This window comes from Tachypleus tridentatus, chromosome 8 (genome assembly GCF_004210375.1).
Source record: "Tachypleus tridentatus isolate NWPU-2018 chromosome 8, ASM421037v1, whole genome shotgun sequence".
Taxonomy (NCBI): Eukaryota; Metazoa; Arthropoda; class Merostomata; order Xiphosura; family Limulidae; genus Tachypleus; species Tachypleus tridentatus.
In genome coordinates, this window is record NC_134832.1 from 37681916 (window position 1) to 37706157 (window position 24242).

Genomic DNA, 24242 nt, shown 5'->3' on the forward strand with positions numbered 1-24242 from the left:
AGGGAAAAAAAAAGTGCTCGTGTGCTGGAACTTGACATATTCAAGAATATAAATACAATAATAAAAATAACTTCTTTAAACCATAAAACAATGAAATTATTAACAATGAAAGTTTGTAGATCACCCTAATGGAAAAAAAAATACAACACCATCATATTTAATATCTGTCTCATAATTTTATTTACTTTTAATAATACTGTTCACAAAAAAACAATTTGCAAATTGCACGTAAAAAAAATCACAATGTTCAGGATATTCACTATATAACTACTATGTGTGTACCTATGTAAAATAATCTTGAAGAAAAAAAACTCATAATAAAAATATTAAATAGTATTGGGATGTGATAACTTTAATATTTTTAAAATCTGTTACATTTTTTTCAAATGATCTAACTCATCAATATAACTTCATTATCTATAAATGGAAGCAAAAAAAACATTTTACATTACTATGTAATCATAAGACAGTGCATTAGCAAATGAGCAGTTAACCTGTACTATTTACTGTCACAAATAATCTAACTATATACCAAGTCACTAATTTGACAGTAATTCAGAATTTACAGCATTATTCATCAAAAGTAATTTTATTTACATGACAAAATATTTTCTTGGTTCAACCAATACAAAAATCATCAAAATTAGTTATTGTTCCACGTGTAATGTAAAAACCATACAAATACATTAAATGTACCCATCTGAACAGAAGTCTGACAAAAATTTATTTATTTTAGATACAAAGATTCTAAAAGAGTCAGCTTACAAATCCAGAAAAGTTTTAATATGTATTATATACACACACAGATTTGATTTATAAGAAAAAGACACACAAGTGCATGTGATCACGTGCTTCTATCTCTAGTATGTACACAAGTACACTACTAAAGTTACTATGTGGAATATGATCTAATTTTAATGTTGTCCACAAGCGAAACCTGCATGCTTCAGTCAGAATACAGGCAGTAGAGTGGACAAAAACAAACAATAACATTATGAATATTGGTGTTTTTCTTAGGTATGCCATAAATTTTCATATTTTTGGTAAAGTGTACTTCTTTAAAGATTTCACTCATCAAAAACAAAAAAGAATTAGTGAAGAAAATGTAACTAAAACACTTAAAATCTAAAGTATTAGATAAACCATTCAGACAAAAAAATTAACTTAATACTGTTGCTGGTATGTTTTACATTCCTACACATATACAGATAAACACTAACAAATAGAAATATACTGATATCAATTTTAACACTTAAAAAAAAGTACTTCTAAAGATTTGTTGACATCCTTATTGACTAAATACAAAAAAGTCAGAAACTAACAGTGTTACACTCATAGATTATATAAATAAAATTGGGGTACAAGTTACTTGATCAATTTTAGTTTTTTGTTGTTTTTTTTAGATTAAAGATTTCTATTTGTTTCTGACATTTTAAGTATATGACACACATTGATAAGTTTCAAAGGGCATGAGTTTGAAGTTAGCCTTGATTGGCTTTCATGAAGTTGTTACAATGTGTAATTAAAAATGGAAAATTTTACTATTTAGTGCAACTACTATAAATATAAGTATAGACATAAGCTATATAAATATATATACAATAAAACAGCTGTGGTTATTTTCATAATTTCAAAATCATCTCACACAAAACCCATCACTAAACTGAAAACCAAACTTATGGGATAACATGTAATCACTATAAAAAAACGTTTAGCAAACCATACTTTAAATTATAAATATTACATATTAAAATTACTAGCTCGATGGTATTATCAGGGAGACCACAAAATCATTAGCAAACTTATTAATCTACGTTTTTATACTTTTCATGCATGATTCTAAAATGAATTACAAATGCTTATTAAGGAATAAAAATTACATTAAAAATATTTGATCATTATGAAAACAAACAAAGCATTTACACTCAAAAAAAGAGATTATGTTTAGTACATATTTTACTTTTTTCTAACAAGTTATATTGCAATACATTTGACGAAATGAATGGTAATACAACTTACAGCAACATGCAGCAGTCGACGAATAGCTGCATTGTTTCCCGTTCCACAATAAGCTATGGCTATAGTATATACACCAGAACGTCTGAGAAGAGGGTCTTTATCTCTACACAAACTTTCGATCAAAGTATCTGCCTCCTCTAAACGTCCATACATGGTCAGTGAGATTCCCACTGCTAGGCCTCTCAAGATTTTTTCATGCTGAGTTTCTTGAGCATACTGAAAACACAAATGTTCCAATATGATATACATTACACCACATTTTAACTAGTCTTCAGTAAATTCTAACACAACAAAGTGATTCACACTACAACAGAAACAGAAACACATATAATCAGTTGTAACAAAATACTTAAATAACACAAAACAAACTTCAATATTACTATAATCACCTATAAATAATAAGTGACTGCATCTGATGGAAAGTATGATTAAAAATACTTTGAAACTTACTTACAGCAACCATATCTTCTACTGCAGTAGCAGATTTTGAACCTAACATAACTAAACCCATGGCTATACCAGCAGCTTCACCAGTAACAGCATCATCTTGGTACAAATTGAACTTTAGTTGCTCATATACATCTGAAGGCAAAAAAAATCAAGAATGTCAGTATATGTGACTAACAAATCAACCAGATTTGTACAGAAAGAAACAAACATACATTTATAATGAAAACTCAACAGTATCAATTATCTAGTAAAAAAAAGAGCATAAAACAGAAGCAATTCCTTGTGACAAATGATTTAAAGAAAATGCCCAATTAACTAAAATTTTGAATCTGTAAAATATACCACAGTGAGTGAGTAAGAAAGATATCTGAGAAAAAGACTACATAAGCTTACATCTAAATAAGTGTGATTCATAAGATGAAACTAGTTAAAACAAGAATAAGAAGTAGGTACAGGTTCTCAATCTCATAATTTCCCATATTTCAAATGATTATTCATCATCTACAAGCACTTGTATTGTAGTTGCTCCTTATGTAAACGTAAACCAACTGAAAGATTTTGTAAACCTGTAGATTGATTCAAAAAAATTAATTTCTTTATGATATGATACAGTAAAAATTACATATATTTATAAATATATTACACAAATAATGTGAATCTAGCATATTTACATCATTTTTTACATATTTATTACATATTTAATGGCAAAACCCAGAGTAAAAGGTAAGCTACTAGCACCACACACACCACGTAGCACTCTCATAAATTACCACAAAATTTTTCCAGAAAAATTAGCATAAATTAGAAAACCCAAATCAATGGCACACAAGTCAAACAAATTTGTTTATCATTATTTTTAAAATAAACAGAATTAAAAGAAAGCCACAGTTATGTGCTGAAACATAATATATTTAATGCTTCTTCTGGGTAAAATTGAAATTCTTAATGAAAAAATATTTTTACTATTTATTATTCTTACCCTTTAAGCTTGTCATGCTGTGAACTGCATATGACTTTTGAAAGTTAAACCAACATTATATACTATCATTCAAAATTTAATCACTACATATGGAAAGATTAAAAACATAAATTGATTCTTTAGTTTTAAATTACTTTACTGAAATGTCTTAACTGAAGTATAAGGAGAAATTAGAAATTTAATGTTCATTATCTAGCTTACTGCTATAGCACTATGTTGTTAGCACGTTCAAACTGGTAGTTCTAATGGTACTTTCCAACTATGTTGTTAACTTTGGAAAATCTTATCAGAGTAGCTTCTAAAAAAAATAAAAGTTAATTTTGGCAAAAGTTAACATCATTACACTGAAAATGTATTTTTAATAAGTACTCATCTTCTTTCACACAAAGCTCTGTAGTTTTTCTGCCTTCTAAGCACAACTGAAATATATTGGTTCTCAATGAACCAGTCTATATATCCCACAATTTTGTGCTATTTTTGAATGTGTACATACCATGTGACAACTCTCCAAAAAGAGTATTGTGTCGATGAGTTTGGTATCAACTTGTAGATTATAATTCAAATTTTCGTATTATATACTAATTAATTTCTTAATTCAAAAGTAAATATTAATAGAACACACCTAAATATTGTGTGATATGTTGAATGCAGCACTGGTTAATATTATAGTCTATAGTTTCGAAGAATTGGGAACTCCAATTACCAATAACAAAATATAAAATAATAGCCTCACATCTTTTTATTTTGCTAAGATATGGCTTATATATAGAATAAAATCTGGTAGCCCTGTTCACATCTTTCCCTTTTTGGAAATAGTTCCTTATATACACTTACTTCAATATATGACAAATGAATAACAACAGACAGCTTAGAATCTCCCCTACTTGTTTTCTTGGCAACTTTAATCCATTAAAAAGGCTGCACATTCTCTTAAACCAAAATTTGGAGGAGTTGTTTTTAAGTTTGCTCCAAGTATTATATCTGATAGACCTAAATACATATGTTACTAAGCTTGATAAATAATAGCATAATTCTATGGTATTGATATAGTAATTTATGATTTTTTTATTATTCAACTGTAAATATAAAACTTAAAAAAATATGTTTTGTTTCTTATCCTCCATGAGCTAAATTTTAAAAGGCTTAGTAACGTATGTCCAACAAAAACCAAGTACAAAGGTTGTAGCAAGAAGAGATAGCTGTCTGCTTTACTTCTTAATTTATTGTTCTATATTTTAGGAAAAATAAGTTTAACAATTTATTTCTAAATAGTAATAGTCTATATACATACATAATATATAATAACTGAAATGTGACTATATATTACAAAATACTAGTCCACTAAAACACAGCAAACACAGGGTCACTTTGTATAGACTAAAGGTCTGTTTCACATTATTGGATGTGGTAACATTAAAGCACATGCACTGCATTAATGCAAGTTATATAGTGTTAGTCACACACCACTGGAAGGTCAATATGATAAAAGAATAATCAATACATATATTACTTTTTTATTATAAATAACGTTAGAAGACCTAAGTTACACAGACTAACAATTTGTATTTTTGTGTTATAATACACAGTCATTCTAAGACAAAAAATTATTTTCTTTGTTTTAATGATGGTTATAACATTGGTCAAATTGACAGATCCCACATGTTCAAACTACAAAAGATAACAAAATATACAGTATTACTGAAAATAAGCATTTGAAATGCATTTATGAGGTTTTAAAGATTACAAATAATATTTGAGGTGTTTAGGAGGAAGAACACTTATTTTCACCATAACATGAAATAATTTGCCATTCAGACAAGTAAGAATACAGTCTCAATATTTTAAGAAACAAATTTTTAGTAAAAATATTTCATTAAAATATGTTTTTTTTTGTGTACAAAAATCTTGTGATGTTTACTAAAAGTATACCAAATTTTGTAAAGATACACATACTGCATCAAAAACTATGGTATAAATATTTAATATGTGCAAATGTGTATATTATACTGAGCCCAGTTAAAAAAGGTTAATTATTTCTGACTCTTACATTAAAACAATTTCTTGATTTGGCAAACTTTTCTGCTTTTACTTTTCATCATTCTGGTTCAAATTAACTACATGTTTAAAATATACATTCTTCAATTGTTGTTGATGTACACTAACATTTTTAGAGATTATGATGTGACTGAAACCTCCAATCCTAATGCCAATTATTCCAACTAAAAAACGTGGTTCATCACAAAATAAAAAAAAGTACATTTAAAAAGTCACAGGGTAAGCTACGGCAAAATTGTGGTCAAGCATGCCGCATAAACTGAGCACTCATCTCCTTCTAATGAGCCTCTCCTTGTTTAAAAACCCTGATTCCTCATAACTAAGAGATGCATTTATTGACCACATTAATAAAATTTCTTATGAGAACAATCCAATATTTTAATATTACCATACACATTTTTAAGTATGAGGTACACCAAAAAAAATTCCTCCACTCTACATTTTACACAGCTCAACTTCTTAAACCATACTTAATAAAGCAGAATTGTTTCATATTTATAATATACTAGATAAATCAAATTTAAGTACTTTTAAGAGAGCACATATACTCAATAAAAAACAAAAAAAATCCATACCTTGTCTTTGTGTCCCCATGGCTGCTAAACCTAGGCCTAAACAACCTCCATGCCTTATCATCTGCAATGAAAACATTACGGTTAGAAACACCTATCAAAATTGATTCTTCATGAAAGAACTAATAATTTAAAATACCAATCTCAGTTTAGTGTAATTTTAAATTTTAATGTGTCATATTTCAAATTTCTTTTTATGAAATTTATTTTTAAAACTTATTAAGTATATTACTTGTAAATCTTTAGGTGATCTGCATACACATATTACTTGTCTTTTTTCTACTTGGAAAATATTGAAATTGAAACAAAAAATATGTAGTAAAAATTATCAGAATCTACAAATACAAGTTATTTTCCAAGTCTTGTATGTTAATAAAACGTACAATGAATCAATGTTCATTTTTTCTTCATAAATTAGTAAAATACTTTGATATACAAGTTTGAAGACAATCACCTGTTTAATATTCATGACAAAATTAGCAAACAATTTTCAACAAAAGCACTTGTATACCATTAAAATTAAAGTACATTAAATTAACAACATGGACATTTCAAATTGTTCAGATAAAACTAAATTAGAATATATCTTTATAATGAATTTTATGCATGAATGTCCTACATTTCACAGAACTAACTAAAAGTCATTTTTACCTCATTGGATGCATCTTTCAATTGATTCAAAAGATAATCAATGATAGCAGCACCATGATTGGCATGAATCAGCCCCAGTGCATATAGACCACCACCTTCTGTGTATCCACTTCCTGGTCCTGAATCTTTTGGTAAATAAGATGACATCAAATGCAGTGCCTCCTTTTCATGGCCCTGTAAGTTTGCAGAGTGGATATTTTACTTCCTACTGTTCAGTAGAAAATTAAATACAATTTCCAAATATATTTTACACTCACAACATATTAATTTTATTTAAAATTTGTTTGAGCACCCCAAAAAACTCATGTACACTATCCTTCATGCAGCTTAGCAGACATTATCACTTCTAAGTTGAATACCAAGTAGAGAATCTAAAAATAATTCTTAAAAACTTTAAAATGTTGAATCTATATTATGTTTTACTTACATCCCAATATTTTACAAAAGAAAACATTAATCATCATTAACCACAAAATGAGATAAAGGCAATAGTTTTAGTTTTGGAAAGTAAAGATAATTGTTTAAATTGAGAAATGTACATTTTACTAAATAAAATAAAAAAGAATAAAAGTATGATTATTTTAACTTAAGAACTCACTTTATGAATAACTCCTAAGCTAGCAGTTGCAGTAAATTTGGCCCAATTTGTGGCTCTAGCTAGCCAATCCAAGTTGTCCCTAAAGTTTAAAATAAAAGTTTATTTCAACATTAAAATGTTTAAATAGTCCAAAATTATTACACCACATTTGCAATTAATAACTCATCAACAACATATTTTTAACAGAAAATAATTCTTTATTATAAGTTAAATAAGTTGTATCCAAATTTAGCATGAAAAAAGTCCTGCACTAAGCTTATATAAACAGTCATTAGGAAAGTTTCAAAACTGGTTGGTTAGCTGATTTAGTGTTCTATGGCACAAAGCAGCTAGGCTATCTGTACTAAACATCCAGTAAAGTGTTAAAAATAAAGTAAAATTCATAAAAGGAAATTAAGGTGAAACAAAACAAAGTTTAAAAAAAACATAAATAGCATAAAACCAATGTTTACATCTAGTCTAGAATGTTAAGAGAAAAATTACAGTAATACAAGTTGTAAAGGACTTTCTCTAGCATAACTGTAATTATCATAACTCACTTGGAAGTCTAACAAGTAAGTTCAAAAACCACTCACCTGAAGTTGGTCTCTCCAATCCTGGTTCCGAGTTATTTGACGTTATGGCAAATTACAGAAAGTAATAAAAGTTGTAAAAGACATGTAGCAAAATTTTAATAATAACTCCCCAGGATGACTAATGGATAACATTAGTCACCAGAAGTTGGCCTTTCCAATCCTGGTTTTTAGTTATTTAATGTTATGGTCATTTTCTAATTTCAAATCAAACTAGATGGACTTTGATTCTGAAAAGGGAATCACATTAAACAAATGTCTAATGTATAAATTAAAAAACTTAAATGGCATTAAAAAAATTAATGATCTTTAAAAGAACTAAAAACATTACAAATGTAGACAGTGTCACCAACACCAATAACACTGTCTAACGTTATGGACAAACCTCGGGACAGAACATGTTAAAAATGGTGCCGTATTTGAGAGTCGTAATGACAGCAAGAAAGTAAAATGTGGCTTAATGTGACCTGAGTGTTGCACAGACTACACACTGGTGCATCAATTCCAGATAAAAGAAAACGATGAGTTAAAAAACTGTGACCAATGCATAGTCTAGTTACGACAATTCCTCTTTCCGATCCTTACAGAAGCAAGATGGTCAAAGTCCAATACAGGGTTTTGATCCAGGGCAAGAGAAATGGCATACAGTTCAGCAGTGAACACAGAAGCTGTTGAGGGGATTCTGCATGAAACCACCAAATCACAACAAACCATGGCAGAGCCCACAGAGTCACCTGATTTTGAACCATCTGTATCAATAGGAATGGAAAGATGTTCAGCAAATAACAGATGGTACTTCTAATCAGGAGTGTCTGCTTTTCTCAGATAACTTAAAGATAGGTCACAAAGACAGACCCAATTCATCCAACTGCACCTGGATACAATGGCTAAAAGGAACAATGACAAATCGTCTGTCCTGAAAAGTATGACCCACCGAGGAAGGAAGACACAACGCCAAGTGGGATGCTTTGGTAAGGGACGAAGTTTTGAAGCATATTGTAAATGGCAGAGGTGCAAAGAAGGTTTGTGAGGCTCTATGTATAAGATCTGAACTGGGGAAATGCAAAAAGCCCCAGTGCAGAGCCAAAATTCTTGATAATGAATGGGGTCCAGCATTTTTAAAGCCAAGGGTCTGGCAGAGACATAGACCAGTGACCCTTCGTTGAGTCTTTAGCATAGAACAAGTGGTGGAAGAGAGGAAAAGGAGGATGTTCATTGCTCCTGTACATTTGACCTGTACCTGCTTGATGTGCAGTATAGAGGTCAGCTTACTGTCAAAGATAAGCCCAAAGAAATTTGTCATGACATGACATGACATGTGAAAGTTGTCAACATAGAGCCCATTTGCAACAGTGAGTGGGAGTTGATCAGTAATGGCATTCATTTTTATACTGAAAAGTGTGACACTCAAAACACAGCCCTGAGGGGCCCCAAGTTCCTATACAAAAGAACAGGAAAGTGTTGAACCCACACGAACTTGGAATCTCCTGTCCATTAAAAAATTTTTAATAAACATATGTAAATGGCCACGTAACCCATATATATGGAGGTCTCACAAAATGCCATACCTTCATGTTGTGTCATAAGCCTTCTCAATGTCAAAGAATATTGAAACAAGATGTTGGCATTTGAGAAAGGCTTCTCTGATTGATGTTTCAAGTCAAATTAGATGGTCCGTGGTGGAATGCTGTCGTCAGAACCCACACTGGGTGGGCAAGAGGAGGTTGTTTGATTTGAGGAACCAAACAAGATGAGCATTAACCATTCTCTGTAAGGTCTTACAGAGACAGCTCATCAAAGCAATTGGATGGTAATGTGAAAGAATCTTGGGATCTTTCCCAGGTTTAGAGAAAGATAAGATAGTAGCCTGGCACTAGGCATCAGGAAAAACATTCTTCTACCAGATATGGTTAAAACAATCAGAAGAATAGCAAAAGAAGCAGGAGATAGACACCACAGCATTTCATACTATACATCACCAGGTTCAACAGATGTACTGCTAGACCAATGAAGGGCCAGTTTGAGTTCCACCAATTTTAAAGGGATGATTATAGTCATATAGACAATCAGCTCGAAAGGAAAGAGGTGATCGTTCTGCCTGAGTCTTGATGGCTAAGAGGTGGAGAAAGAAGCAGAAGAGCTAGATATTTAGCAGAAGCTTTCACCTAGAGTATCGGTGATGCTCCAGGTATCAGCCACTTACTCGCCATCAGAGAGCTAAATCAACAGGGGAACAAAATTATATTGCCCACTGACCTTTCAAATCTGGAGATAGAAGATATGCTGGTTTTAAACTTAATCCAAGATTCTTTCTGGCTTTGACATCTTACCCACTGAGCATGTGCATGGGTCTTCTGATGCAGTTCGAGTATAGGATATCTACGAAAAGTATCCTAGGCCTGTTGTTCAGCCTTCCATGCCATGTGGCAAGCAGGATTCCACCATGGACGAGGATATAATGGAAAACGTGTTGAGGTTTTAGGAATACACTGAGCAACTACTTATAAAATACAGTCAGTTACTGCTGCAATACAATCATCTATTGATGACTTACAGATGTTGGCAAGATCAAGTTCTGCGAGAGCAGTCAAAGAGGGCAATTTGCATGATCCAGCATTCACAGGGGCACACATGTTGGGTGGCATCGACCATGGCCAGTCTCTCTCAAAATTACAGAAAAATGATCACTGCCTCCATGAAAAATGGGAGAATAATGACGGGGAGCAACCCGAGAGATCAGTAGCAGTAAAGAACAGACTAGGTGCATGAAAATAAGTAGAAGAACCAGTACTGAAAGAGAAAGGTTGTGATCAGAGAACATATGCTCTACAGAGCAACCCCTCCTATCAATATCAGCACTTCCCCAGAGGGAATGTTGTCAACCATTAAAGTCCCCCAGGATTAATAAGGGAGATGGCAACTTTCAATGAGAGCATCTAGGTCTAATTGACCATATGTCTCTCCAGGAGACAGGTAGAGAGAACAAAGAGTGATGGTATGACCCAAAAAAACACGGATGACTACAGCCTCCAAGGGTGAGTTGCGTGACAAAGACAGGGTGAGCATATGCTGATCAACTAACAGTGCCACCCCTCCATGTACTTGTCCATCACGCAGCCTGTCATTTCTGTACAGAGAAAACTGCCAAAAGGTGACTGTATTGGCAGGTTTCAAAAATGTTTTTGTAAGGAAAGATATATAGGTTGGTAGGAAGCAATCAGTGTTTTGTCATCCAGGTTAGAATGTAAACCTCGACAGTTCCATTGTATCAAGGTGGTCATTTTCAATGATGCATAGGCAAAGCAGCTGGAGAACCCTTCTGTTTACGACCACATCTTTTTTCCTTACTTTCCTTATCCGAGGAAGGTCTCTCAACTTCCATGGTCAACTGGGGAGGTCTTTGCTGTTGGAAGGGAATATCAGTGATTGAGGACATGAACGAATGATCGTTTTGCATCCTGGGGTGGGAGAAGATGTATCCGAGGAAATGTCTGTACCCGGAAACAAAGGAAGTGGATCATGGGATTTGTTAGAATGTATTGAAAAAACAGAGATGGGTATTGAAGTTGATTCATCAACGTTTTTAACCATGGAGGTCAAAAAACTTTTCTTTTGTTCTGAGAAAGATTTTTTTTGAGGCACAGAGAGATCTGTCTGCAGTTCCACTGTAGTAGTGGAATGAAGTGGAGCAGCATACATCCGAGATGAAGTGGTCGACAGCAACTTTCGAGCCTCAGGATAAGCAATGTTATAAATTGTTTTCAAACACTGCACCTCTTTTTCTTCCAACCATTTAGGGCAAGAACAAAAGTTGGATGGGTGAGATCTGTTGCAATTGATGTAATGAGGGTCCATTTCTCACTCACAGGCATCGTGGTGCTTGCCACCTCAATGAGCACACGTCAAGGAACCACAACACGTCTTTGACTGACCAAACCACTGGCACTGGAAACATCTAAAAGGGTTTGGAATGTACGGCCATACCCTGCAATTAAGATAACCTGCCTTGATGGTGGCAAGTGAACATGGTGATGTAAATGTCAGAATAAGGATATTGGTCAGCATCGTAATTCCATCTTTCCAAGTGGAGATACGCCTCACTTCAGAAACTCCTTGAGTGGAGAAACCAGCAAGAATCTCTGACTTGGGAATGTTCTTCAAATCCCTCACAACAATAACTCCTCATGATGAATTCAAAGTAGCATGAGGCATAACCTCAATAGGTATATCCCCAATTGCCTTTGAACTGAAGAGGAGTTCACTGTGTTGAGATATGGATGTTTCCACCAATATGTCTCCAGATCGAAGCTTCTGGAGGCTCCCAAATGCTGCCCGTCTATAGGAATTAAAGGCCAAAGTGGTGTGTTAGGGTTGGACCCCCCAACAACCAGGATTCTCTCCTCTCCTTCACGGGTCACCACGCACAGCAAACATGTGGGTGGATGTTTAGATCGCAAAGGAGGTAAACTGAAAGAACAGAACCTTCTCTGGAAGGTCCCCTCACCATGTACAGGAATCCACACCGAGGGGTTCAAAACTGGTTTCAAGATAACATATAAGATATTCATAAATGGCTATCTTATGAAGTTAAAATATATAAACATATATATCAAGAAAGCATATTAACAAAGATTAACAGCATGGTTGGTTCATTTTCTTTTACACTTAAGCAACAAGTATTTTTACTTCCTTCTATTCTACGAATTTCTACAAGAAATAGAATCTTATCTTCATATCAGTAATATGTAAGAAACACTTAATATTGTACACACTATACTATATCTAAATAAATATTTAGAGGAAACATCAAACATCTTTAATTTGTATTTTAAAAATATGAAATTGATAAATTGCTGTTCTTAACAAAATCCTGTATCATGACTTTTAATGCAATTCAGTGGTCAGAAGCAACTATTTACATCAGTCAACATTAACAGTTTTTCACTCTTCACACAGATAGCCTCTTACCTGAGAAACTGATCACTTGTTGTCCCACAGTGCATGATAGAGTTTGCAATCACTGTGGCTGTATGACAAACTGAGTTCCTTACAGCATCCTAAATGAAAGCAAACTTCAGAGAATAGCTATTGTACATATATAACTGAATGTTTCAGTTAATATTAAAAACTTTGATTAATCAAAATTTTAAATCCTAAAACACAGAAAAATAGATACAACTGTTTTAACCCTTTAAAACTTGTATAAAATTCTTTCTTGTGTATCATTTCCACATTTTTTATCGAGAATTTTGATTTCACAATTCAATCATTTCTGAAGTCTAGTTTTAGAACAAACAATTTTACTAATGACTATACTTTTAGTAGTTGAACAGATATGTTATAAGTCAAGTAAACCAAATATTATCACATTTAACCACTGATATACTGTAGAAGTATTTTCATACATGGTAAATATTTTCTGAAAATGATTTTAAAAAAGTTACACATTGCCAACTCAAAGTAGCAAGTTTTTTATCATAGCTATCTTATAATAGTATCTATTTAATTCCAGTACTGTTTTCAATCCATCTTGGCAATTCCAGTTTTCAGTGTTTTTAATTCATGCCAACAGTATATGTGTATAGCTTATCCTTGTCCCTTCATTTACATTGAACCTTCCCTTTTTCTTAACTTTTAATACCTGAAGAAAAATTAAGCTAGTTCCTATTAGACAACAGAAGTTGACCATAGCCAAAGTGATGAACTAAGCATCTGTTCAGATAGACCTTTGTATTTACAAGCTTTTCGTTTATAGTTCTTACAAGAGCAGTTACATACAGTTTCTGATGTGAAAGTACAAAAACAAAAATACTATGGTTTTACTAACAAAGCATTAGCTCCTCACACAACATGACATTGTAGGAATAAATGAACTTCTTGTTTATCAAATTTGTACTTCAGTATAAGCGTTTTTCGTGGAAACAATTTTCATACTACCTTTCTCTTGACATTCATTTTTATGTATCTACAATTACACTCTACAGTCCAATTTATTTCTTTTAACCCTTTTTCAACAAACCCCTTACAATATATACTTGCACACATTAAGTATTTGTATTATAACTTTTCATGCATCATGCATATCTTCACAAACTGTAGTAGACTTTCAGTAACTGTTACAACTAATTTGTATACAAAAATCAGACTTTTTTATCAGATATTTTTTACCAAAGATTTGTTTGTAAAAATAGTCAGTTTGGTTACTAGTCTGAGTACAAAGTGACTTCATATTATGATTAAAAACTATTCTTTGTCTCAAAATTCTCAAATATTATTTGCAGAATTTCTAAAACTTTCTAAATACATTTCAAATGTTTGTTTTCAGTAGGACTTTACAATTTATGTTATTTTCTATACTCTAACTATATGGGGTCTGTTACTTGATCAACGTGATAACTATCATAAAATAATTAGGAAATAAATATAAATTATACTTTTTCCCATGCTATAATGACTTCATATTATAACACCAAAATACAAATGTTTAATCTTAAGTAGCTTAAGTCTCACAACACTATATATTAACACATATATTTATTACTTTTCATTATATTGACTTTCACATCATGCCTAGCTATCATTACATAACTTGCATTGACACAATGCATGTGCACACATGATAAGTATCCAAGTAATATAAAACTGACCTTTAGTCTTCCCTATTTTGGCTACGTTTTAGTGGACTAGTATTTTGTAATATATAGTCACATTTCAATTATTATACACTATATATGTATACAAATTATTAATATTTAGAAATAAATTATTAAACTTATTTTTCTTAAAATATAGAACAATAAATCAAGAAGTAAAGAAAAGAGCTATCTCTTCTTGCTACTACCTTTGTAGTCAGTTGCTGTTAAGTCTTAAAATTTTGCACGTGGAGGATACAAAACAAAATTTTTTTGTTTTACATACAGTTGAATAACCAAAAAAATCATAAATTACAAAATTGATACCATAGAATTTTATCATAATTTATTAGGCTTAATAACTTAGATTTATTTATATGTTAAAAAATATGAAACTTCAAGCAGAATAAAGACAAGACACAACCTACTTCCTTGAAGTCTTGGATCAAAAGAGCACAGTAGCCTATTCACAGATTAAAATGGCTGAGAATACCACTCTTTGGTCATTCTAAGCTGTTGATTGGTTATTCACGTCATATATTGAAGTGTATATATATGGGACCTTTTCCAACATTGGAAAGTGGTGAATGGGGCCCACTGTATTTGATTCAGTACATAAGTCACATTTCAGCAAAATAAAAAAGTCACAAGGTTCTTATTTTATATTCCAGCTTGATAATATTAATAATTTGAGTTCCTAATTTGTATTTTCACATCACAAACAGCTAATTTTAAACAGTGCTGCATTCAACATGCCACGTGACCCCAAAAACCAGTATTTCAGTGTGTTATTTTAATATTTACTTTTAAGTTAATAAATTAATTCATATATAATATTATAATCCACAATTTGATTTCAAACATAAATTCATAAAATAGTTATTCACTTGCTTTCAGAATTTTATTGAACTAACACGATGGCACGGCCTTTGATCCCTTACCTGTTAGGAAAGGGTTACATAAAGTATAACAAATCAAAGCAAGTATATAACAAAAAACTTTATTCTTTCTTACCTTGGTATGTTTTAGTATAAGCATATCTGTATGGTTGTTCCTTATTAAGAACTGCAAATGTAAATTGATGGTAATTTCACCTCCCAGTATTGTGGCCAGCTTCTCAATTCTTTCTTGATGCTTCTTTTGCTCCTCACTCTGTATAATACATAGATTTAAATTTAAAAAACTGTATATTAATTTTATTTTTCTCAGATAATACAACAGCTTTAGTAAGACAACATGTTTTAACACTAATGACAGATTATATTAACTTAATAAGCCTTCTTAAGTACAATTTTTCAAATTACTTATGTAAGAAATTGCTGTTTTTCTATTGTCCATAACAATGTATAGATAAAACAAAAAAATGTACAATACAAAACTACTGTCACTATTTCTATTAATCTCATTAGTTACTGCTATAGTCCACATGTACTTCAGAAAAAAACTGAAAATGATAACCTTTTTTGTCATTTCTTTACAGTGAATGTTGTAAAAAACAGAAACAAAATTATTCAATGTAGTGTACTGATTTTTTTACTCCTTCACTTCATACACAATATAGAAGTGGGCTACCTAAAAAAACAAATGTATGGAGTAGAAAACATTGTGTATCTACTTGTTAGTCATGTAATGGACATCTGTTATTTTAAGTGAATCTTTACTGTTTAATGTGATATTTGCCTGAACATTCCATTAGGGTTTTGTGCAATCCCTATTATGGGCCACTATCATTATTCATGATAATAACTAATTACCTATGTCAATAAAATTATTATTCAAATCAATATTATGTGCACACACACACACAAACACTATATTATTTATGAATTTAAGTTTTAAGATAAAAGTAGCATAAAATGCCATTTTTGCAAAACTATATATTTTCATACTCTATTACTAAATCATGGTGTTCATACTTCTGCTATCAACAAAATAGGTTTCACATTCTGTGTTGAATAAACTGACAGAAAAATATAAATATATACATTGTTTGAGCACAGTTCTGCAAATATGACTTTAGAAAACATTAGCATGTAGTTACTGAAATATTTTATTCTAAAATTATGAACCTTAGTACATTCTTCTTTGAATTACTACTTCATTATACATATTAAATCAATAACTCAAATAAATCTAGCAGTGTAACATATAGCTACTGAAATATGTAAAATTTGGATCCTATAGAGCATAGTAATTTTCTTTGAATACCTAGTTTCATACAGAAAAGCATTAATCTGAATTCATCAACTAGTTATACACAAAGACTGATAGAAATATCCCACCCACCAGGTCTTCCTTTTTAGGTGTTGGTTCTGGTAAGGGTTGAGAACCAGCTAATTCCTTTTGGTCTGTTTCCATAGATTCTCTATAAAGAATATAGCAGAAAAAGTTTTTCTTTTCTTAAACTAAACAAAGATAAAATATATTATAGTTGTTGCAAAATCTGCCCAATGAAAGTAGCTGTTTAAAAGATGGTGTTACCTCAGAGAATCAAACTCACTTTAGTGAAGAGAACAAACAATATACAGTTTTTTAAGAGGTCTTACAACAATACACAATTATAAACAAAATCAGTCTTATCACTAATCTTACATTAAATATGTAAATATAAGCATAAATCACTTAAAAATAAAATTATAAATACACTTTTCCTGACAGATACTTGTATTTATAGACCAAATACAAAGGTGGTAAGAAAATAACAGACATTTTCCATCATGGAATGCATTACATATTCAGCCATCTCATGAACTAAACTACAATGTCTATTCACAGACCAATAATTTTTGGATTTTTTACTTAAAATTCTGCAAGATTAAATTATGATTTAACAGAAAGTCTTAAGTTTGCATCTTCCACTTAATTAACTCTTTTACTGTGAGTTCAGTATAATATACACAACTTTGTCTACACTTTTCCACATTAAGTGTTTACACTACAACTTTTGATACAGCAAGTATATCTTCACAAATTTTAATACAGATTACAAATATTTTGCATTAAAAAATCTGATTTTTTTAATGACATATTTTTACTAAAGAGTTGTTTGTGGAAACAATCTGTTTCATTACTGGTCTGAGTGATTTCATGTTATGATTAAAAAACTATTCTTTGTCCCCAAAAAAACAACATATTTTTTCACACAAAAGATGACTATATATAACAACATGAAAATACAAATGTTTGGTCTTAGTAACTAAGTCTTATAATGTTATAAATTCACATACACATTTATTTTTTATTACATTGTCCTTCCATTCATGCCTAGCTAAGATTACATAACTTGCACTGATGCAGTGACATGGACTCACGTTACATTAGTCTTTCCTTCTTAGCTGTTTTAATGAACTAGTATTTTGTAATACAGTCACATTTCCATTATTATACATTCTGGGTGTGTATGTGTCTATTTTTATATATATTAATGAAATGAAATAATTGATATCTAAATGAAGTTCAACAAATAAACAAAATCACAAGGAAGGACTGCATTAAAAACAGCAAATCCAACCTCTGGTTAATTATATTTTAACCATAAAAATATTTAAGCCATAACCAAAACACATTAGCAAGAAATTTTAAAATGCACTGTATATTTTTTTGAAAAAGGAATCCTAGGGTACAAGCTACAATGTGGGATTATAAAATGTATCCTAGGTTTTGGAGGTGACTGAAGTAGTAGGACCCACATTGCAGTGGGAATACAACACCTATCAGTCTTAACTTCCAATTTGCTAGTCTTACATAAGAAAATTATAAATTAGGAGAGCAAGATGTGGGTGCTTAAGTCCACAATGTCCCACATCTACATCACCCTTCACTGTCTGCAAACAATTCTGGGAAGGTGGCTGCTCTCCCAAATTAAAATAATAAAAAGATAAACATAAAAAGATGAAAAATAAATAAATAAATAAAAATGAAAATAAGCTACTACCAATTGGAGGTAAGTAAGATAAAACTTACCTCTTGAAGTTAACATTCCTGCCCTCAATATGGTAGAACCACTAGTTAACACAACATCAGCAAAATGAGTTTTTTTATTTATGTGAAAATGGCTCGTTTGGGTTGAGAAAAATTTTTACGTAGAGGAGCAAACAACGTTTCACCTTCTTCAGTCATCGTCAGGTTCACAAAGAAAGAAAGAGGTAACTGACCGGAAGCTGACCACATGTTTGAAAGGGGTTGTGTAACTGAGTGTTGGAATGTAGAGGGCAGGCTTAGATGTTTGAATATATAATTTTATATTACTTATTTTATTTTTTGTAAATATAGGTACAAAAGGTGTTCCTTTGTATTGGTTTATTTTGGGCTTGAGTTGTTGTATAAGTAAGGCTTCATTAATTTTGCATTTGTTTGTTTATGTTTATTTCTTTATTTAGTATTTGAGTGTTTTCTATGGTTATGTTGTGTTTATTTGACTTGCAGCATTCAAAAACATGTGAAGGTGACTTTTTATGTTATTTGAATCTGGTTTCTCCAATACAGAAGTCGTGGCAGTTATCGCATTGTATTTTGTAAATAATGTTGGTGTGGTATATGTCAGTGTAGTTTTTACATAGTATAGACCTCAGTTTTGTGCCTGGTTATTGAATAAATTTGATATTAACTGGAATGTCATATTTTGTTACTAGTTTTTGCCAAATGTTATTTATTTTTCTGTTGATGTTGGGAATATATGGTATGCAGCAGTAAAATTATAGTTTACGTGACTGACGTACTTTTATGTGAGCTTAAGATGTACATCCACCTAAGGCAGTCCCAAGTTCTTAGATTACCTTATTTTTAACTAAAAAGTTTTAGTCGTTCTTAACAGAATTTCTCTGATTTTATTTTCTTTCTATTTATTACATAATAGTTTACTAATTTTATCCAAAATATTTTTATTAAATACATTAGCTATTAATTTTCACATCAGTATATCAGTAGTATTAATATTATAATTTATTACAAATTTTACAATATCTGAATAACTGTGAAGTCATAATGTTTATAATAGATGGGTATGGCACATTACTATGAAAGGAAGGTAAACCATAAATTAGAAAATCAAAATATTTTCTTTTATCAAAAATATGTTATTGATATCCTTTTCATCAATTACTTTAACTTCTGAATCTAAATAATGTATATCTGTATAAGAAATTGATGTATTTTCAATTTCTAATTCTTTTGGATAAGTAGTGTCAAAAACATATATTTCAGAATTATTTATACTAATTAAATCATCAATATATCTATAAATAAAAATATCTGGATTTGTATAGCTTCCAATAAATATATTTTCATAGTAATATAAATATAAATTTGTTATGCAAGTTGAATAGTAAGCTCCCATTGGAACTCCTATCACTTGTTTATTGAAAAATATAAGTTATAAAGGCAGAAATTTGTATCTATTATGTTTTTGGAACTATATTTTCTTTTCTCCAGTCCTATAAAAGATAACAATATTGTTTTATTAATGGTATTGTGGTATATAATGTCATAAAATCAAATGTTTCAACACTATTTACCTGCTCACACTTTCTTAAGACATTCTAAAATAGGTTGGTTATTTTTTATAATACAAAACATGTCTTTTATTGTTAATACTTACAATTTCTATTTTATCAAGCAAAATATTAAGTTATTTATTCAATAATATAGCTGGTTGTTTGATAATTGTTTTTATTGATTTGGAAATAAATCTGAATTTAATTGAAGATTTATGTAATTCCAGAATAGCATAAAGAAACAGCAAATCTACAGAAGAATTATGTTTAGAAGAAAGTTTATAAGCTTTAACAAAATAAACTACTGTATCTTTTGATTGGTTGACAAGTTTAAAATTTTGTGTATTATTAATTTTTTTTATCACAATTAATGCATAGAATTTTTTGCAAATTACACCAATATTGTAGTTAGCTTTATCAATAGGAACTATAACATTTTTCTCGCAGTTCTTTAACCTTATTTTTTAGCTGATTAATGATAAATCTGTATAGTATTGTTTTAAATTTATGTAAAATAATTTTATTTTTATTTTTTTAACTACACATTTTCCATTCTAAAAAGCATCTAGATGGATAAGCTGTAAGATAATTAAGTTTTAAAATATATTCATCAATATTTTAAGAGATTTTTATATTATTATTTTTATTACATTTTGTTGCTATTCTGTATTTAGTTCCTTTTTTATTATTTCACACAATATTGTATTTTACAATATCTAAATTACAAGCAATAATATGTTTATGAAAAGTGCCAACAAATAAATTATTTTCACATTCACAAGGTAAACTATTAATATTATCTACATTTAAGTTATCTAAAAAAACTTTTATGATTATATATTAATGGGCCAATTGGAACTGAGAGTAGGTCTAAGATTTTACAAGAAAAGATATTATTGTTTACTGATTGATGAATAAATTTAGAAATCTGTAAATCATTGTATATTTTATGTCTCAAATTCATTATCAAGTATGAAAGTTTTACTTCGTTTCTCTTTCTCAGAAGCTGAAACATCATTACCTTTTAATCAATATTTTGTAATGTCTAAGTGTTTAGCATGATCATTTTGATCAATTATATTTATTTATAACATTAATACTTTTATTTTGGGAAAATTAAGTTCATAAATATTTTTTTAAAAAATAGTTTATGTATACTAATGCTAGTATAGAAACTAATATCTAAACAACTATACAATTCTGAAAAAAAATAACCCATTTTACTTTATTTCCTTTACCTCTAGTTTTTTATTTTTATGAACAAAGATATCTATAAAGAAAAAATTACCAATACAATAATCATTGCTCAAATTCAGAGCAGTAGAACTATTGAAATCTTGGTTTAATTCATAAGGATATAATGTTTTTAGATTTAAAAAAGTGTTCTCTTTGAAGACTATTGATGTTTTCGTTAACTATTTCTAATATAGTTATCTTAAAAGAGATAAAGGGATGAATCCTGAAATGCTTCAATTCCATAGAATTTATTAAATTGTTTTAACTTGAGATCTATGTAAATTTATAAGTTTGAAGTTTGGCCCACATATTCCATATCACATTTAGTACATGTTAATAAATAAATATTTTTTATTTTACAAAAAGAATTACTATAAGTAATGGGATGAAAAATATTTGGAACAGGACATGTGAAACATCTTTTGCTCTTATATTTTATTACATTAGCAGCAATATAATTACTATAACCAGCCTGCTAGGCTAAATTATAATTTAAATTTAATATGTCTAGTTAAGGTTATTAAAACTTAGCTTCATAAATCAGTGATGTCGAGAAAACCCACTTGTAGAAAAATTTATATGCAAAAATGGCTCGTTTGGGTTGAGAAAATATTTTACGTAGAAGAGCGAACAACGTTTCGAACTTCTTCGGTCATCGTCAGGTTCACAAAGAAAGAAAGAGGTAACTGACCGGAAGCTGACCACATGTTTGGAAGGGGTTGTGTAACTGAGTGTCGGAATGTAGAGGGCAGTGTTAGGTGTTTGAATATATAATTTATTTTATTATATTAATATAGGTATAAAGGCATTCCTTTATATTAGTTTATTTTGGGTTTAAGTTGTTGTATAAGTAAGGCTTCTTTAATTTTGTGTTTGTATATGTTTGTTTATTTAGTATTTGAGTGTTTTCTATGGTTATGTTGTGTTTGACTTGCAGTGTTTAAAAACGTGTGAAGGTGACATTTTATGTTCTTCGAATCTGGTTTCCATTTTTCTACTTGTTTCTCCAATATAGAAGTTGTGGCAGTTATCACATTGTATTTTATAAATAATGTTGGTGTGGTGTTTGTCTATGTAATTTTTACATAGTATAGACCTCAGTTTTGTGCCTGGTTATTGAATAAATTTGGTATTAATTGGAATGTCATATTTTGTTACTAGTTTTTGCCAAATGTTAGTTATTTGTCTGCTGATGTTGGGAATATATGGTATGCAGCAGTATATGGTTTCATGATTTTTTTTATTCGTGAGATATATTTACTTTTGTTGGTTGATTTTGCTTTCTGTCTAGATGTGTACGTATAATGTAATAAAAAATAGTCAGTAATAATTTTGTTAAAGTTCATCATAAACTTTCTTCTAAACATAATTCATATGTAGATTTGACATTTCTTTATGCTATTACAAAATTACATAAATCTCCAATTAAATTCAGATTTATTTCCAATTCAGGAAAAACAATTACCAATAAACTGGCTGTATTATTAAATAAATTACTTAATATTTTACTTGATAAAATAGAAAATGTAAGTATTAACAATAAAAGACATACGTTTTGGATAATAAAAAAATAACCAACCTATTTTGGAACATCTAAGAATGTGTGAGCAGGTAAATGGTATTCAAACATTTGATTTTACAACATTATTATACCACAATACCATTGAAAGATTTAATCTTTGTTTTCAATTCATAAATAGAACAATACTGTTATCCTTTTATAGAACTGAAAAAAAGAAAATATAGTTCCAAAAACATACAATATATGATATGTTTCTGTATTTATAAGTTTATATTTTTCAATAAACAAGTGATAGGAGTTCCACTGGGAACTAATGGTTCAACTTGTGCAGTAAATTCATATTTATATTACTATGAAAATATATTTATTAAAAACTATACAAATCCAGATATTTCTACTTCAACTTATAGATGTATTGATGATTTAATCAGCATAAATAATTCTGAAATATATAATGTTATTGACACCATTTACTCAACAGAAATAGAAATTGAAAATACTTCAATTTCTAATACAGGTGCACATTATTCAGATTTAAAAACTAAAGTAATTGATGAAAAGGATATCAATATAAATATTTTTCATAAAAGAAAATATTTTGATTTTCTAATTTATGTTCTACCCTCCTTACACAGTAATGTGTCATACATATCCTTCTATTATAAACATTGTAACTTCAGTTATTAAAATACTGTAAAATTTATAATAAATTACAATATTTTATTAATAATGTTGATATACTGATACAAAAATTAATAACTAATGGATTTAATAAAAAATTTTAGATCAGATATATTAAATTATTCTGTAATTAACACAAAAATGTATTAAATAATTACAAAGAAAAGAAAATCAGAAACTCTTCAAAATTACTAAAAATTATTAGTTAAGAATAAAAGCATGACACTCATTTTGCTGATGTTGTGTTAACTAGTGTGTCTTCCAAACTGGGGGCAGGAATGCTAACATCAAGAGGTAAGTTTTGTCTTACTTACCCCCAAATAGTAGTACCTTATTTTCATTTTTATTTATTTATATATTTTTTCATCTTTTTATGTTTATCTTTTTCTTCTTCTAACTTGGGAGAGCAGTCACCTTCCCCACAACTGTTTGCAGGCAGTGAAGGGTGATATAGATGTGGGACATTGTGGGCTTAAGCATGCATGTTTGCTCTCCTAATTTCTAATTTTCTGATGTGAAACTATCAAATTGGAGGTTAAGCCTGATAGATGGTGTATCCCCACTGCAATGTGGGTCCTACTACTTCAGTCACTTCCAAAACCTAGGATACATTTTATAATCCCACATTGTAGCTTGTACCCTAGGATTCCTTTTTTAAAAAAAATATAGTGTATTTAAAAAGATGTTTTTCAATTTTTTTTAAAGAAAATCTCATGTTCATGTGTTTTGGTTTATAGCTTGAATATCTTACAGTTATAATATATATAGTTTATTACTATTTAG

General features: G+C 29.9%; 1 protein-coding gene across 1 annotated transcript in view; it reads right to left on the reverse strand.

Moving 5' to 3' along the window:
* Positions 1 to 24242, reverse strand: part of Rpn2 (Regulatory particle non-ATPase 2) — a 243293-nt gene that overhangs the window by 191438 nt on the left and 27613 nt on the right. Inside the window, exons 9-16 of the mRNA XM_076448295.1 lie at positions 16815 to 16893; positions 15543 to 15680; positions 12865 to 12953; positions 7325 to 7403; positions 6727 to 6900; positions 6079 to 6139; positions 2474 to 2601; positions 2020 to 2235 (exon numbers count right to left, since the gene is read on the reverse strand). Coding sequence (XP_076304410.1) covers positions 2020 to 2235; positions 2474 to 2601; positions 6079 to 6139; positions 6727 to 6900; positions 7325 to 7403; positions 12865 to 12953; positions 15543 to 15680; positions 16815 to 16893 — 964 coding nt within the window. The remainder of the gene's footprint in view (positions 1 to 2019; positions 2236 to 2473; positions 2602 to 6078; positions 6140 to 6726; positions 6901 to 7324; positions 7404 to 12864; positions 12954 to 15542; positions 15681 to 16814; positions 16894 to 24242) is intronic.